The sequence below is a fragment of the Tarenaya hassleriana genome, unplaced genomic scaffold, assembly GCF_000463585.1.
Source record: "Tarenaya hassleriana unplaced genomic scaffold, ASM46358v1 Cleome1, whole genome shotgun sequence".
Lineage (NCBI taxonomy): Eukaryota > Viridiplantae > Streptophyta > Magnoliopsida > Brassicales > Cleomaceae > Tarenaya > Tarenaya hassleriana.
The window spans coordinates 7,808,487-7,823,874 of NW_010960187.1; the positions used below are offsets into that span (position 1 = coordinate 7,808,487).

Consider the following 15,388-nt stretch of genomic DNA (forward strand, 5'->3'; position numbering starts at 1 on the left):
GTCCCCCGAGCCCCCCACGTTCACCACGTACCCCAGGAGCCAGTACGCGTTCCCCTGGAACTGGAACCTTATCCCTCCACTCCTTCTGCATGGTACCCTGCATATATGTATAGATATGTAACCACGCACACATGTATACACACATGCACGTATATATATATATATATATATATATATATATGTAAAGAAAAAAGAAAGGTACCTGCGGTAGGAGACGGGGATGATGCCAGCTTTCCAGTTAGCGATCCTCATGAAAGCAGGCTTGGTCATGTCGAAGTGGACACGTGGCGGATTGCACCAGCCACCATGGTTGGAGTCTTGTGACCAGTTGGGAGGGCAGAGGTTGGTGGCGGTCACGACGGTGGATGTATAACCCCCGTAGCAATTCGGCGACGAGACGCATCGGATCTCGAAACATTGGCCGCAGGCGTAGCCGTCGTTGAACAACGTCGTGCTCAGCGCCGCCGTCGACAGACCGTAGCCATTCGCCATTTGGTTACCGTACCCACATGCCCCTCCTACCATATATACATAAATATATATAATATTGGGACGACGGTTATTATTATTATTACGAGTTTGTATATTTGACGTAGTTAATTGTTCTTTCATGCTCATCATTATATGATCCGAGAGATACACGTCGTTACAAGAAAATATAACTCTTTCTCCGGTATGATGATTTGACTCATTTGAGAATATTTTATACGAGAGATATTAAAAATTATAAATATTTTACATATTATCAAGATTTATGTATTACTACGTAATATCAAAATTAGATACATATCGTTACATATATAACATCGTTACAGGTATTATTTAAATTTTCTGTAATTTCTCTAACAAGAGACGTATATGAATTTTATAATTTTTTTAGTCATAATTAGTGAAAGATTCCGAACCATGTATATATGTATACATATAAATGATATTCTCAAAGAAACCATTGTTTTAGCAACTAATTAAGTTACCAACTCTATCCTAAAAGTATATCTATATGTATACACATATTATCACACCTTTAATATAGATGTTTTATTTGGTCTTGAATGCACAATTAATGGATGGAATTAATGGGTAAATATATATAACTATGTTAATAAATAGATATATATATGTACAACGATACCCATGGTGGGGCTGCCGGTTTCGTCGCCGTAGAAGGTGGCATAGGCCTGACGCCACATACTTCCGCCGTAAGGCCCGTAACCTCCATAACTTCCGGCGGCCATCGCCGGAGTTCCGACCATCGTCATCACCAAACACAACCAACACACATTTGAACTCATTTCGAGTTACTTAGAAGAAAAAAAAATCTTTGGAGAGGCTCCTCTTTTTTTTTCTGTGGATATGTGAAGTCTTGATATTAGATGCTGTTCGGTATTATATAAAATGAATAATGTATTATTTTTTGTGATATAAAGAAAAAAAAAATGAAAAGAGTTGCATAAATCGTCAACGTGAGGGACACTAAGAACAAAGTGAATGTTATGTTGTGCTTGACGTGCGTCCGTGCTTGTGTTGTCTTTGGTCCGCGCCTCCTAATCGTTAGCGTTTCTTCAATGAATGAATGGTCTAGTTTGGAAAGTTGACTGATTAGTTTACACTAATTAATACCAACTTTGTGATTACGTGTAAGGGTTCTTATAAAATTAAATTCATATGGAAATTTGTTTATTGTGAATTACGATTATATTTTACCGGCGTCTGGGTTTTTAAAATAAGAAATATATATATATATATATATATATAATGGTATTTGCGTATTTTAGTCAAGAATGTTTCTGCAAAACTATTATATCAAATGCCGACTTATCTTTTTTAATGCATAATGAAAAAAATGGATTGAGAAGAAACAAATTAATATAGAGAGAATCGTTATAAAAATCCTATATATTTATTTTAAATTAACGATTAAACTCTATACTTTTTTTCTTTGTAAATAAATTTTGAACTGTAGCGTTATGGAATATGGATATATTGACTAATAATCTGAAATATTGTAATTTATGGATCAAATAAAAATAACTCATTGTTTATTTGCTAAAAAAATATACGATTTAGTAGTTGATCTTAAAATTTACAGGTTTTTACAGTGATTCTCAAATTAATATATACACACCGTGAGATCAGAAACATAGAAAACCAAAACCCAAAGTTTTGGATATCGATTGGGAGATGTTACCGATCGACATGAAGATTTGGATTTTGGGTTAACAATTCAAAACAAAACCTTAACTATATATTATGGTGAATGTAAAAATTCAAACCAATCACCGTGTGCCATTAATGGTCAATGGAATCGACATTAATTAGGGTAATACAAATAGTAAATTAACCAAAAGATAGCCAAAAAAAAATTAGGGGTGGGCATTTCGGGTTTCGGTTCGGTATTCAAGCGGTTCGGTCCGGGAACGGTATTTTTCGGTTTTACAAAAAGTGTACCAAACTAGAACCGAATGTTAAACGGTCCGATTCGGTTCGGAACGGTACCATTATATGAATACCAAATAAGTACCAAACTATAATATCTACACATATATTAGTGGAATATTCGATTTTTAATTCGGTATTCATATGGTTCGGTTCGGTATTCATACGGTTCGGTTCGAAAACGATTCATTCGGTTCCATAAAAAGTGTACCAAATTAGAACCAAACGTTTTTCGGTTCGGTTCGGTCCGGTTCGGTTTCGGGAGGATCGGGTCGGTACTAAATTCCCGAACCGAAATGTCCAAAAAACTCTATATATTTGTGTATGTATATACGCACACATACATATATATGCATTCAAAATAGATTCAAAACTATCTTCTCGTTCTCATTATTTTGTCTTGAAGCTCTGCGAAATTGATGTTTCTCCCCCCGTCGACCTGCGCATTTTTAGGAGTCAAAAGCATTAGGGGAAAAAAATGTGTTTTTGCTCAATTAAAAAAATATAAATGATTACTAGATAAAGAAAAAAAAATACTAATGAAATAGAGAAATAATAAAATACGTGAGCAAATAAAATAAATTACCTGAGCAAAAATATTGTGCAAGAGTCTTCTTGATGATTGGAGGGTGGCGGAGGTGCATCTAAAGACATTAAACCCTTCTTCCTCGACAAGAACTTGAAGAACACTCGAGAGACAGAACTCGTGTCTGAAACAGCAGCTTATCACGATCTCAACTCCTCCTCCCAGGCATGGCATTATCACCACTTCAATGTCTTTGCCTTCACCACCGCAAGAACAGCTTGATGATGATGATGATGGTGATGAGCTGCACGCCTCTGTTGAAGATGGTGCTGCAGACCCAGATGCTCTGTTTTCGCCATCCGATATCTTCTTGATCTGATCCTTCTTCTCGTCGAATTCTTTGATCCTTTTCTGTAAGTCTTTGATGTAATCCACGGCTTCTGAGACGAGATCCGACGATGAACGCTTTCCCTATATATACACACACACACACAAAAAGACAACATGTAGCTTGATATATACGTTAAAAGTGTATATTAGACGTTATATATATATACATATATATATATATAAAGCAATTATATACCTTAACATATTGAAGCGGCAAGAGAGATCTCAAGTTCTTGAAAAGGGACGAGACTTCTTGTCTTCTCTGCCTCTCGACATCTCTATGTCTCATTCTCTTCTTCAACCTCTCGTCACTTCCTTCCACTTCTCGGCCACTGATCTCGTCACCTTTTCTTTTCCTGTCGTCTTTCGAATCCGTATTCCGATCACTAATGTCGGAATTCCGAAACGATATGAGCTTGGAAGGAACCGACGTCGGATCGGGAAACTCGAACCCGAATCCATCTTGCTCGATCAAATCCGGCGTGAAAAAGGAGGAAATGAGATCCAGGGAAGGAACGTAATCCATTGGGATTATGGGGTTCTTTCTGTGAGTTCTTTGCTGTGAAGAGAGAGGGTCTTTTATATATCTGTGACTGTGACACGAATAAACAAAAAAATATATATTAAAGAATCTCCATAATTGTTATTTGTAGTTTATAATAATTTAACTTAGCACTGTACATTTGGTGGCTCTATTAAATAATAATTGACATCGAGGGCTAGGGGGAATATATACATATATATATATATATATGTTTAAAATGTGACTGAAAAATACAGCTCAATTCTTTACACCAACTTACCTTCGTGTCCTGAAATCATTGAATTCTCTGTCAGACAAATAAATAAATAATAATAATAATAATAAATTAATAATAGTTGGAGGTTTCACTGTTGATTAGAATAATCGTTTAATGTTTATTTAAATGGTCAATATAACATTTTTTTTTATATAAATGTGTTGGCTTTCCTTTATTCCTGATTGTTATTATTATATAACTATATTCGACGCCCACATTATTTAATGTTTTCTATATTCAACCACTATTAACAGTCCCCTGCATATCTTTTAAAGAATTCTAAACAAGTTTTCACTGTAATTCATAAATTGCTCGTGATAAAAAAATAAAATAAAATCCCTACAATAAATATCGCATCAAATTGATCGGTTATGACATCTAGGCTCTTGCAGAAGCGATTGTTATATATATGTATATATATACGCATACGCACGAGAAAGTGTTTATACATATTATTTTTGTCACGCCCAATAAATACAGCGGATAATACCGATTATATACATTCAAAACTAATAATTAAGTAAATCAATCCATAATGATAATGGAAGGAACTAAAAAAAAATCCAAAAAATATATATAATCAGAAATCAAGTGCGTTGAAATCATTTTTGTTTCATCCAATAAATAGTTGACACGTGTTAATCGCTAGAAGGTTTTCGCCTTACATCGACATACAGTGCAATGCACAACATAAGATCAAATCTGTTTTGAGGTCATGTGTATCATACCATAAAACAAATTTTATGATGATTTAATAATTTATACATAAAAGATAATTATTTAGGTAATGGATCGTTGTATTTCTAGTTGATACCCTAGAAAAATAATATTGTATGGCGAAAATAATAATAATACTGTAAACTAATAAATATGTTTGTTTATTTTTAAACAGTATACATCTAATATATATATATATTATAACTTGAGTTGGGATTTTTATATACTTTTAAAAATGTAACTTTAAGTTTTTTATTTGTTTTTCTTATCAAAACAAGTTAAACAACCCTAATCCAGTTCGAGATGGTGTTAAATCATATATACCGATCTATAAAAGTAAAAGGCTGCTTAAAATAATAACTCAATATAGCTAATTTAATAAATATAGCCAAACGCGATTGAACAAGATTTTGACTATACGTATATCACACATTTTTTGCTATATCTGAAAATATGAAATAACTCATAAAAAGATTTATGGAGAGAATTAAATACAAATAATAGTAAATAAATAACATAAAAAAGTTTATGAGAATGTCATGCTTACGTGATATTAACAAAAAAAAGTAAAAATCTTATAGTTAAATTAATTCAGGTAACCTTTTTTAAAATTGAAAAGTTTGCAAAATTATCGTATATATATAAACACAAAGGGCAATAATTAGGTGGCTTAAATGCAAAGGGTGACATGGGTGCTTAAATAACCGTTAAATGATTTCAGCAATAAGTGCTGATCTTATATCATTAAATTGTACATGCCTGTTGGGGTCAGGATTAGGTCTGACATTTTGATATCGGGAGGTATGGATCCACGTCGGTCCATGCTTCCAGACGATTGTATGACGACCATGATGATGCATGCATCGTATATACGTGTGTGTATTATATACATGCATAAGATAATGTTACATTACATATGAACTCCATGTAATAATGGACTCAACTGAAATTTCAGCTCGTCAACTTTGCTAACCATATAGACAAATATTTAATTGATGTCATAAATGCTTAATTCAAAATATGTAGAAAATTAGACATTGAACTTAAGTTTATATAATGGTTTCTGATAATAGTTGCTACATATAACATAATAATAAAGTATTCCACTTTGATTAGAATGTCGAAACATTCAGGTACTAAAATGACAATTTTAATATTTTGGGAGCTACAATGGGTAATACACAAAATTAAGGTACTCTTTTGTAATATTCCTTGCGAAGAGTCCTTTGATGAAAACAAAAAAGAAGTCCGGTAGAGCAGTCGGCGAAGACAGCCGTGTCTGGCGAGATGGCGAAGAGGATAACGAAAGATGAAGTGATAGAGAAGCTGAAGGACGACGGAGATTTCGATCGTCTCCGTCTCCAAATCATTCGCCGACTCAAGGACAATGTAATCTTCTTCTAATTCCCTTCCGCGTCTCATTTTGATCTTCAGTTAGGGTTTCGGGGTTTAGGAGCGTTATCTGTAAATCTATGCCTATGACGGTGTTTGTTTGTGCCTGATTCAGTCGTATTTTGCTTGTGAATTTGACTGATATATGAAGTAAACCCTGCTCCCGATCATTCAGCCTAATCGATCTAGTTAATTCGATTTGAATTGGGTAAATCGATTTAGGAGAAGATGTTTGATTCATGCTTGGACTTGGTAATTGGTTCAGCGAACTGAATTTCAGTGCTCTTGGAGTACTAGAGCTTTATTCTAGGGCATTTAGTTGTGGAATTTGTTGTTCTGTTTCGTTCTTATCATTTGTAACATGGAGTAGGATCAGAATGGAAGGATATAAAAGGGCTTATCTTAGTTAGCCTCTCGTGCTGCCATGGTTTCGGCATTGCCAGAAAACATAATTGGGTTTGGTGGTTGTGGAAAACAAGAGTTTTGTGTCTTAAGATATTGGAACCTGATTTAAAAGTTTATTGTAACATGGAGTAGGATCAGAATGGAAGATATAAAAGTGCTTATCTTAGTTAGCCTCTTGTGCTGCCATGGTTTCAGCATCGACAGATACCGCAGCGGGGTATGGCGGTTGTAGAAAACAACGATTTCGTGCCTTGGAAGATTTTGGAATCTGATTTAAGTGTTGATCTTAAGTCTAGGATAACTTGGATAAGTATAGCTCATGTTGTTTTAGACGTTCATCTAGTAAACTGTTATATTGACCTCTGATGCATAGAGGGTTCTGCAGTATCCTCCTGTCTAACAGGAACGAACGAGTATGACCCGTCATATATGAAAGGTCTTTTGAAATAATTGTTACGGCAAGGGTGATACTTGGTACTCTGTTTTGATGTAAACCGAGTCTAACCAAGTTGGACACTAGAGGGAGAAATAGGCTAATTGAGGGCATTTCGATTTGGTGAAACTGGGTGTTCTGAATTTTTGTGAGCATATATTTTCTCTCTTTTTTCCTCCCGCTATCAGTTTAACTCCAAAAGCATCTTGAGCCTCTTGTATTGCACAGGATATGTTTTTTGACTGAATAATGCATCTTAAATTGCTTGAAATTAAAACTATGTTGCAGGAGGAATTACGCAACAACTTGATCTCGGTTGTCAAGCAGTCAACAGCTCTGAATCGCCCGGGTGCTCAGAGTATGAGGCCGAGGCAACTCTCTGATGCCATATTTGAAGAGGTTGGGTAAGTCAGAGGCTTCTTCTATTGCGTTAATAGCATCTTTCTAGTGGCTCGTGGTATGATAACAGAACGTGTGTGTTTGTGTGTGCTTGAGCATGAGATTGCATTTGCCAGACTACATTCATTATAGGTTAGTAAAAGAAAGATTATGGATTTGTTAAAACTCAGGAAACAATTCTTGTCAATGTCCAGGAGCCAAATGATGAGCCAACTATCTGAAAACTTGTGGGGAATAATAAGATCAGAGGAGGGAGGCGTGAAGAACGAAATCAGAGAAACCGTCCAATCAGTCTACGATAAACTATCGAATCCCGGGGGAATCCAAGAAGAAGAGAAGGCAGGACCATCTACCCGAGTAGCCTCGCGGCATCAGAAGCAAGACGGCTATAACACCCGAACACCGATCAAAGCCGAGGAATCCACACCAGACAATGACCCAAAAGAGCCGCCGGGTTTCAGCCTCATGAGTAGTAATCACCATAAAAATGGGAATCAAGAACCAGATTTGATTCAACAAGCCGGAGAAGAGAGAGCAGTGGAACCATGTAGTAGTAGAGGAGTGGATATGCAGGAAAGAAATCTTACAAATGAAGACAGTGACGAAGACCCTGAAGTCCCTCCCGGTTTTGGCTAAACAGCGTTGTTGTCTTGTCTTATCTCCACATGATTCATCATTTTTTTCTCACAATGCATAACCTTTTTTTTTTGCTTGCAATCCGTAACTTAACTTCTCTGCTCTGATATAATATAGATGCGATTATGGTATTTATCGAATAATTAGTGCCTCTTAATGGAATTATGAAAATGATGTATAGTTAGAGACTTTTTTGTATGGGCAGGACAGTCCTAACGTTGATAATGCCCCCGTGTAAAAAGAGCTGGAAGAATCTTTTTTTAAAATAAAAAAATAGAATATTTTTATAATAAATATTAAAGTTAAGATATTTAGATAACACAGGAAAAAAAATATACCTCACAATTTTTTTTTTGAAAGTTTCAATAAAGTTCATTTTTTTTTATTAACTGGGTGTATATAGAAATAGAAGCCCCCAATTTATGACCTTTATAGGAAATAAAGGGCGGAATGAACTCAGACGAAGAATGGCTTCATTTCTAAGGTCTGTGACCGCGACTGCAGGTGCCGCGTCTGCGATTACGATCGCGTTTGCGTTCTCTTCGTCTTCTTCTTCCTCCTCTAATTCTCAGACTTCCACCTACCCTAAATCCCAACACCTCTCTTTTCCTTACCTCTCGCGAACGTCGTCGCGAGATTTGGGACTTGTTCGAAGTTTCGCTAGCTCTTCCATGGCGGCTGCTCCCGCATCTGATCGTAAAGGCTCTCAGGTTTTGGTTTTAGTGTTTGAGATTTTGCGATAATCTATTTCCTATTCTGCGCTTTCTTCTTTCTTAATCTGATGATTTTGGAGTTGATTTTGTTATTTTTGTCCTCTTGTTCATTATCCGGATATGCAGGGGGATTCAGCCATGCCTGAGCTGCTTGTAAGTCTCTTCTCCCGTTTTCTTTGTTTTTCTACTTTTGCCTTAGTTTTGGAGCCATTTGAGTATCGATTTTTTGAATCAGCCAAAAGGGTCTTGAGAATTTTATGGTGCGTTGGTGTAAGATGCGTGATTAAACCTATATTATGTTAGAAAATCTTGTTTAAAAACCTAATCTGTACTATTGTGCTCAATTTTTCAATGAAAATTAATATTTTAGTTGAATTTTCCTTCCGAGCTTTGTGAATTAGTTGTCTTGTTTCCCATTTTTGTAAGGATCTGTGTATGCCTTTGATTAGCTATGTTCATGATGTATCATTTCCAGACTGAGTTTATGGTGGACATGAAGTGCGAGGGTTGTGTTAACTCTGTCAAGAGCAAGTTAGAAACTGTTCAAGGTGGGAAGTAAGGTTTCCTTTTCGAATTTATTGACCTCGTATTCTCTTAGTATGATGTTTTTTCCATGGCTGATTTATCCGTTTTTTGCATTTGGAACGATGAAACTCGATGTTAGGCATTAAAAATGTGGAGGTGGACTTGACCAACCAAGTTGTGAGGATACTTGGATCATCTCCTGTGAAGACAATGACCGAAGCTTTGGAGCAGACCGGTCGGAAAGCTCGCTTAATTGGACAAGGAGTTCCTGAAGGTTGGCTATTTCATCTTGGATTTACTTTTTTTCTTCCATTTAAAAGAAAAGCTAGCGATTGAAAGAACTAGAAAACATTATACAATACAACTGACAACGCCATTGGCCTTCCTTTCTCAGTTGTCCTTTGGCTTCACAGTACAGATTAGTCTCTCAACTCTCTGTATAATAAAGTGGTAAAGTTTGTTTTTGCACCTTATTAGGTATAGGCATTCTATCTTTCGCTCAAGATCTCTCTAAGCGTTAGATTGGTTTGAGTGAGGGCGTGATCAAGTTGTAGACCAGGCAGAGTTGATGGGTTTATACCGATTTCATTACTCCATTGTCTTTTAAAGTTGCGAACAAAGATGTGCATTAAAGAGTACTTGTTCTTTTAGAAGTAGCAAGGTTGCACACTAATTCTAGGAGAGATCACGTGATTATCAAACTCGTGATGGATCATGGTTAAAATATTCTTAAATGAGCTTCCGTCCCTTGGTATGGCAGTTTGGAATTCATTTTACATGACCTAGTAGAGGAATTTTACGACTCAAAAGGGCTACTGTGGTTTATATGTTGCAGATTTCTTAGTTTCAGCTGCTGTAGCAGAATTCAAAGGTCCAGACATTTTCGGGGTGGTACGATTTGCTCAGGTTAACATGGAGCTTACAAGAATCGAGGCCAACTTCAGTGGATTATCACCAGGAAAACACAGTTGGTCCATCAATGAGTTCGGCGATCTCACAAGAGGAGCAGCCACCACAGGGAAGATATACAATCCATTGAAAGATCAAACCGGCAGAGAGGTTCCGCCCAAACATCTGAATCTTCCATGTTCATATATATATATATATTCTATCATAACCCGATACTCCAAATTGTGATATTTCTCGGCCGTTTTCGTTAATTCTCACAAGTTTCTCTGAGTTTTCAGCTATTGGGCGACCTGGGAACACTAGAGGTGGACGAGAAAGGAGAGGCCTTTTACTCGGGAAAGAAAGAGAGACTGAAGATCGTGGATCTGATCGGGCGGGCGGTGGTTTTATACGAGACGGAGGATAAGTCGGCGACTGGGATCACGGCTTCAGTGATAGCCAGAAGCGCCGGAGTTGGAGAGAACTACAAGAAGCTTTGCACTTGTGATGGAACTACCATTTGGGAAGCAAGCAGCAATGACTTTGTGACCAGTAAGGTATAAAGTTTAAAACCTAATTATAACAGAAGGAATTGAAACTCTTTGTGTTAAGTTTGAAAATAAGGTTTTTCATGTAACATTATATTCATGTTGTCAAGATTCATGCCTCTGTAAACTTGAACAAACTCATGTTTCATGTCTTTGTACGGCTCAGCATTTTATGAGAAATATAATTGACGAACTGTGAAATCTCTGTTTTTATTTGTATAGATAAAATTTTAATTGTCTGTTTCACAAAAGGTGTCGTGGTGTAGTTGGTTATCACGTCAGTCTAACACACTGAAGGTCTCCGGTTCGAGTCCGGGCGACGCCATATTTTATTTTTGACATTTTCTTAATAAATATTTTTCCAGTCTGGCTTTGGGCCCACCGAAAATGGGCCGCACATAGAATGAAACATAATAGATTCCCACATGTATATGGCCCACCTATTTTTTGTTACATTATCTATAAAGTTTTTTTAATTAAATGATTGAAATACCGAATATATATTTATTCCCTCTTCTCTGAGACATGGAATATAGTTTACACATTTGGGTCTAGGAAGGACAAGATATTCCAGGTTAAGAAACAAGCGATGCTGTAAACCAGCTAGTTCCCAAATTCATTTATATATTTATTTTCTTTAATAGAGTGAATAATTATTTTGGTGCATGCCCACAAGAATGACGTGGCATAATCATTCATCATCATTTTTGAGGATTGGAACTGTGTACAAAAGGAGACATATTTTGGTAGAAAAGCAAAAATACGGATGAGTTTGCTGGTCCTTCAAAGGAAAGATAAACTCATATCACTATCACGTAGAGAGAGAGAGAGAGAGAGAGATTTGGATGGGCATTATTATTAATATTGCCTTGTTATATATATATATATATATATATATATAGTTGATATGTAATGAGTATAGGGATATTAAATTTAGTTTTGTTCATCATCCATTTACATGATTTATATTGTCAACCTGCCTATACCACTATGTTTGTTCATTATTTACGTTCTGCCAAATTTTAAAAATCAATAATTAATTATATTGTTAAATAATAAACGTTCTTATTTACTTTACTTAAACCGAATTTATCTTTGACATTATTCCCCACTCTCTTTTTTTTTCCATTTTAAAAGATCTGCACCGTCAAGTTGCTAGCTAGCTTTGCTTCTTTTTTTTCAATCACTTTTTTTTTTCTCATTTTTTTATTTAAGAAAAATGGGAAACAAATCAATTACATTATATATAAAATTGATTAAAAAAATATTGTACACCCGAATTTCAACGACAGCATATATGAAAAGATTGGAAAGTGCCAAAATCATTTATGAAAACATAATAACGGTTTTTTTATGATAAAATATTTTTTAAAAATGGCATCATATTTTGGGAAAGGAGCGAGGAGAATATTGCATTCTATTGGCCCAATGGCCCAATTTGTTGGGATATTACTTTAGGAAAAAAATCCCATTAAAATAACTAGCTAAACAAAGAAATGAATAGGATAGATATCGTGGGCACATAATATATATGTATATATATATATATGTGTATAAAAGTTTATTTGATAATGTTGACAAGATTTTTAGATATGAAACAGTTTTGTTCCTAAATAAATAAAAAAATATTTATGTTTTTAAGGCCAAATCTATTCAATATCGATACCTATCATCGAATCCAATCGGACGGATGAAAACCTGCGATTCTCTGAACCGCGTCGCAGAGGATTATTCTCCTTGATCTCAACATGGACCTGTTACCGACACTCTCACTCGTTTTCGGACCCCTAACACAAGACTTGGAATCTTAAAAATAATTTGTTTTTTTAATTCCCTCCAATTTATCCGATCCAACGGCTCAAAACTCCCTCAGCCAAACCCACAAATCTGAATCTCCACCGTCCGATCAGATCCACGCATACAACATCATCTTCATCTTCCTCTTCACTCTCACACTCTCAGATCTCAGAGCCAAAACAAAAAAAAAAAGGCTCTCAAAGGAAAAAAAAAAGAGAATACATTCTCCAAAAGAGAGAGCTTTAGAGTCCTTCAACAATGGTGGAGGCTCAGTCATGGACGACACGGCGGATGAGCAACCCTAGATTCGACCCTTCCTCCACCATCACCGCCGCCGGCGGAGCAACAACCACCTCCTCCGCCTCCGTCGTCGATATACCGTCAACCCCGCCTCACTCCGCCGCATCCGGGAAAGGGTTCTCCGTCGTGTCTCCGTCGATCTTGACGGCGGTGATAATCGCCGGGTGGTTCGGTTCGAACATAGGTGTCCTCCTCCTGAACAAGTACCTCCTCGCTTACTACGGATTCAGATACCCAATCTTCCTCACGATGATCCACATGCTCTCCTGCGCCGCCTACAGCTCCGCCGCAATCAACCTGGCCGGGATAGTGCCACGTCAGCACATCCTCTCCCGCCGGCAGTTCCTGAAGATTCTCGCCCTCTCCGCCATCTTCTGCTTCTCCGTCGTGTGCGGCAACACGTCCCTCAGGTACATCCCCGTCTCCTTCAACCAAGCGATCGGTGCAACGACGCCGTTTTTCACCGCCGTGTTCGCCTTCGTCATCACCTGCAAAAAAGAATCCGGCGAAGTCTACTTGGCTCTGGTTCCTGTCGTTCTGGGGATTGTCTTGGCTTCGAACAGCGAACCCAGTTTCCATTCCTTCGGATTCATCGTATGTGTCGGATCCACAGCAGGGAGAGCTCTGAAATCAGTGATTCAGGGGATTCTTCTAGCTTCCGAATCCGAGAAGCTTCACTCCATGAATCTCCTCCTCTACATGGCTCCAATGGCGGCTTGTATTCTGTTGCCGTTCACTCTCTACATCGAAGGCAACGTCCTTAGGGTTCTGATCGAGAAAGCTCGGACAGATACGTTCATCGTGTTCCTACTTGTCGGAAACGCGACAGTGGCGTATCTGGTGAATTTGACCAACTTCTTGGTGACGAAGCACACGAGTGCTCTGACATTGCAGGTCCTCGGCAACGGCAAGGCGGCGGTGGCCGCCGGAGTTTCGGTTCTGATTTTCAGAAATCCGGTGACGGCGATGGGAATCACCGGATTCGCCGTCACCATTATGGGAGTGGTTCTCTATAGCGAAGCTAAGAAGAGATCCAAATTGGCTAACCAGAAGTGACGAGGAAGAGGAGGAAGAAGAAGATTGGATTAAACCGGTTAAGTGGTTATTTCCGGTTTAGTGTTCCGATTCTTTGTAATTCTGCAATTACTGTGGTCCGGTCCGGTCCGGTCCGGTTTGGTAAACCCGTGGAATTGGGGGTTATAGTCACAGAGGTGGTTTTGTTTCAATTGTATTATATGGTGAGATTGAGGGAAATTATATATATTATATATAACAAAGGTGGAAAAGTAGGGGCAGAATTTAAAAGAATTAAAGATTGTCTCTTTTTTTTTTTTTGTAATTTTTGTTCTTTTTTACGTTGTTTGATCAAATTTGTGGAAACACAGCGAATCAATTTCAAATAATAAAATACTTTCTACAAATTCTGTCCTTTGGTTAGGCGAATTCGCAATTTCATTTGGTTGGTTAAGTTTGGACCTTATTTAATATGCACCACATTTTAGTCCAAATATTTGCCTCCGTTTATATATATATATATGGAAGCAATAAATGTGTGGGTTAAGACACTGATATTTTAGCTAATGTAATTTAATTAATCATAGAGTAAGACTATTGGTTATATAACCTTGAAGGTGATGATTTAACTTCATCAGAAGTCACTTCATATTCAATGCAGAAACAATTATAGTTGTTGTGGTCTCATTCTCATTATTACCACATTTCAAATATATATATATATATATATATATTATTTATTTTTTTAGCTCTAGGTTTATTAAAACAGTTTGGGGGGTTACTGATATTGATAGGTTAATATTATTTTTAGTTTATTGTTTGGATTAAAACATGTTTGTATAGATTAACAATAACTATGATGTATCAATAGGACCAAATTTAATTAATTTAAGGATAATAACATGTCTCAATGTATAAAGTGAGGTGTTACATATGTTTTATACACAGATATGGCAAAAGTATAATTTGATTATACTTTTGCAGAATTGAGCTTATGTTATATGACAGCTTATGTTATATAGTTTCTCTACGGCTCTTTTAAAGATCTAAAATCTGGCCCAATTATTTAGGTTTATGTATTGGCCGGATCCAAATATTTGATTCTCAGCCCAAATCAAATCAAATTGGGTTATGAAGGGTCCCCATCTGAAAATATATTTACACGAGAGAAAAAAAACTTTATTGTAAACTTATTATGTTACATTATTTATTTGCGAAAAAATGTGTATTCGAATTCAAATTGATAATTATAAAATTCTTTAAGAACCCGAATTCCACTAATATGTTCCAAAAAAAAACTTAAGGTAATTATAATTTGCAGTACAACGAAAATAAAAATCAGATTTTTGCGTAATGAGATTTCTCCTATGGAAATTATAATTTATTTTTCAGAAAAAGAAATGATATATTATAATGCCGCAAAACAATAAACATTCAGCAAATATCAAAATATAAGCAGAACTTTGTAA

The 15,388-nt window shown here is 36.5% G+C and overlaps 5 protein-coding genes and 1 non-coding gene across 7 annotated transcripts in view; 4 read left to right on the top strand and 2 right to left on the bottom strand.

Moving 5' to 3' along the window:
- The window catches only part of LOC104818261 (expansin-A18-like), a 3,223-nt gene extending 1,886 nt beyond the window's left edge, over positions 1–1,337 (bottom strand). The window contains exons 1-2 of the mRNA XM_019204038.1: positions 1,133–1,337; positions 203–518 (exon numbers count right to left, since the gene is read on the bottom strand). Of these exons, the coding sequence (XP_019059583.1) occupies positions 203–518; positions 1,133–1,292 (476 nt within the window). The 5' untranslated portion in view covers positions 1,293–1,337. The remainder of the gene's footprint in view (positions 1–202; positions 519–1,132) is intronic.
- A 1,315-nt stretch (positions 1,338–2,652) lies between these two features.
- On the bottom strand, positions 2,653–3,905 carry LOC104818269 (transcription factor bHLH125). Its single transcript, XM_010547777.1, has 3 exons — positions 3,549–3,905; positions 3,023–3,433; positions 2,653–2,875 (listed from the first exon to the last, which is right to left on the bottom strand). Exons 1-3 carry the CDS (start codon positions 3,876–3,878, stop codon positions 2,810–2,812), a joined length of 807 nt encoding a protein of 268 aa, XP_010546079.1. The 5' UTR covers positions 3,879–3,905; the 3' UTR covers positions 2,653–2,809.
- Positions 3,906–6,108: 2,203 nt separating this feature from the next.
- On the top strand, positions 6,109–8,265 carry LOC104818276. The gene is made up of 3 exons (XM_010547790.2): positions 6,109–6,258; positions 7,388–7,503; positions 7,693–8,265. Exons 1-3 carry the CDS (start codon positions 6,157–6,159, stop codon positions 8,132–8,134), a joined length of 660 nt encoding a protein of 219 aa, XP_010546092.1. The 5' UTR covers positions 6,109–6,156; the 3' UTR covers positions 8,135–8,265.
- Positions 8,266–8,562: 297 nt separating this feature from the next.
- Positions 8,563–11,009, top strand: LOC104818281 (copper chaperone for superoxide dismutase, chloroplastic/cytosolic). 2 transcript variants are annotated; one of them, XM_010547804.2, is made up of 6 exons: positions 8,563–8,844; positions 8,974–9,000; positions 9,323–9,395; positions 9,512–9,646; positions 10,208–10,431; positions 10,560–11,009. In XM_010547804.2, exons 1-6 carry the CDS (start codon positions 8,602–8,604, stop codon positions 10,821–10,823), a joined length of 966 nt encoding a protein of 321 aa, XP_010546106.1. In that variant the 5' UTR covers positions 8,563–8,601; the 3' UTR covers positions 10,824–11,009. The 2 variants fall into 2 exon arrangements, with proteins under 2 accessions (XP_010546106.1, XP_010546114.1); XM_010547812.2 differs by lacking the exons at positions 8,563–8,844; positions 8,974–9,000 and having other exon boundaries at positions 9,327–9,402; positions 10,560–11,001.
- Positions 11,010–11,059: 50 nt separating this feature from the next.
- TRNAV-AAC lies at positions 11,060–11,133 on the top strand. Its single transcript has one exon. It is a non-coding gene; the product is annotated as a tRNA-Val (tRNA).
- A 1,625-nt stretch (positions 11,134–12,758) lies between these two features.
- LOC104818296 (probable sugar phosphate/phosphate translocator At1g12500) lies at positions 12,759–14,213 on the top strand. Its single transcript, XM_010547824.2, has one exon. The coding sequence runs from the start codon at positions 12,864–12,866 to the stop codon at positions 13,959–13,961; it is 1,098 nt and encodes a 365-aa protein (XP_010546126.1). The 5' UTR covers positions 12,759–12,863; the 3' UTR covers positions 13,962–14,213.
- The last annotated feature ends 1,175 nt before the right edge of the window (positions 14,214–15,388 follow it).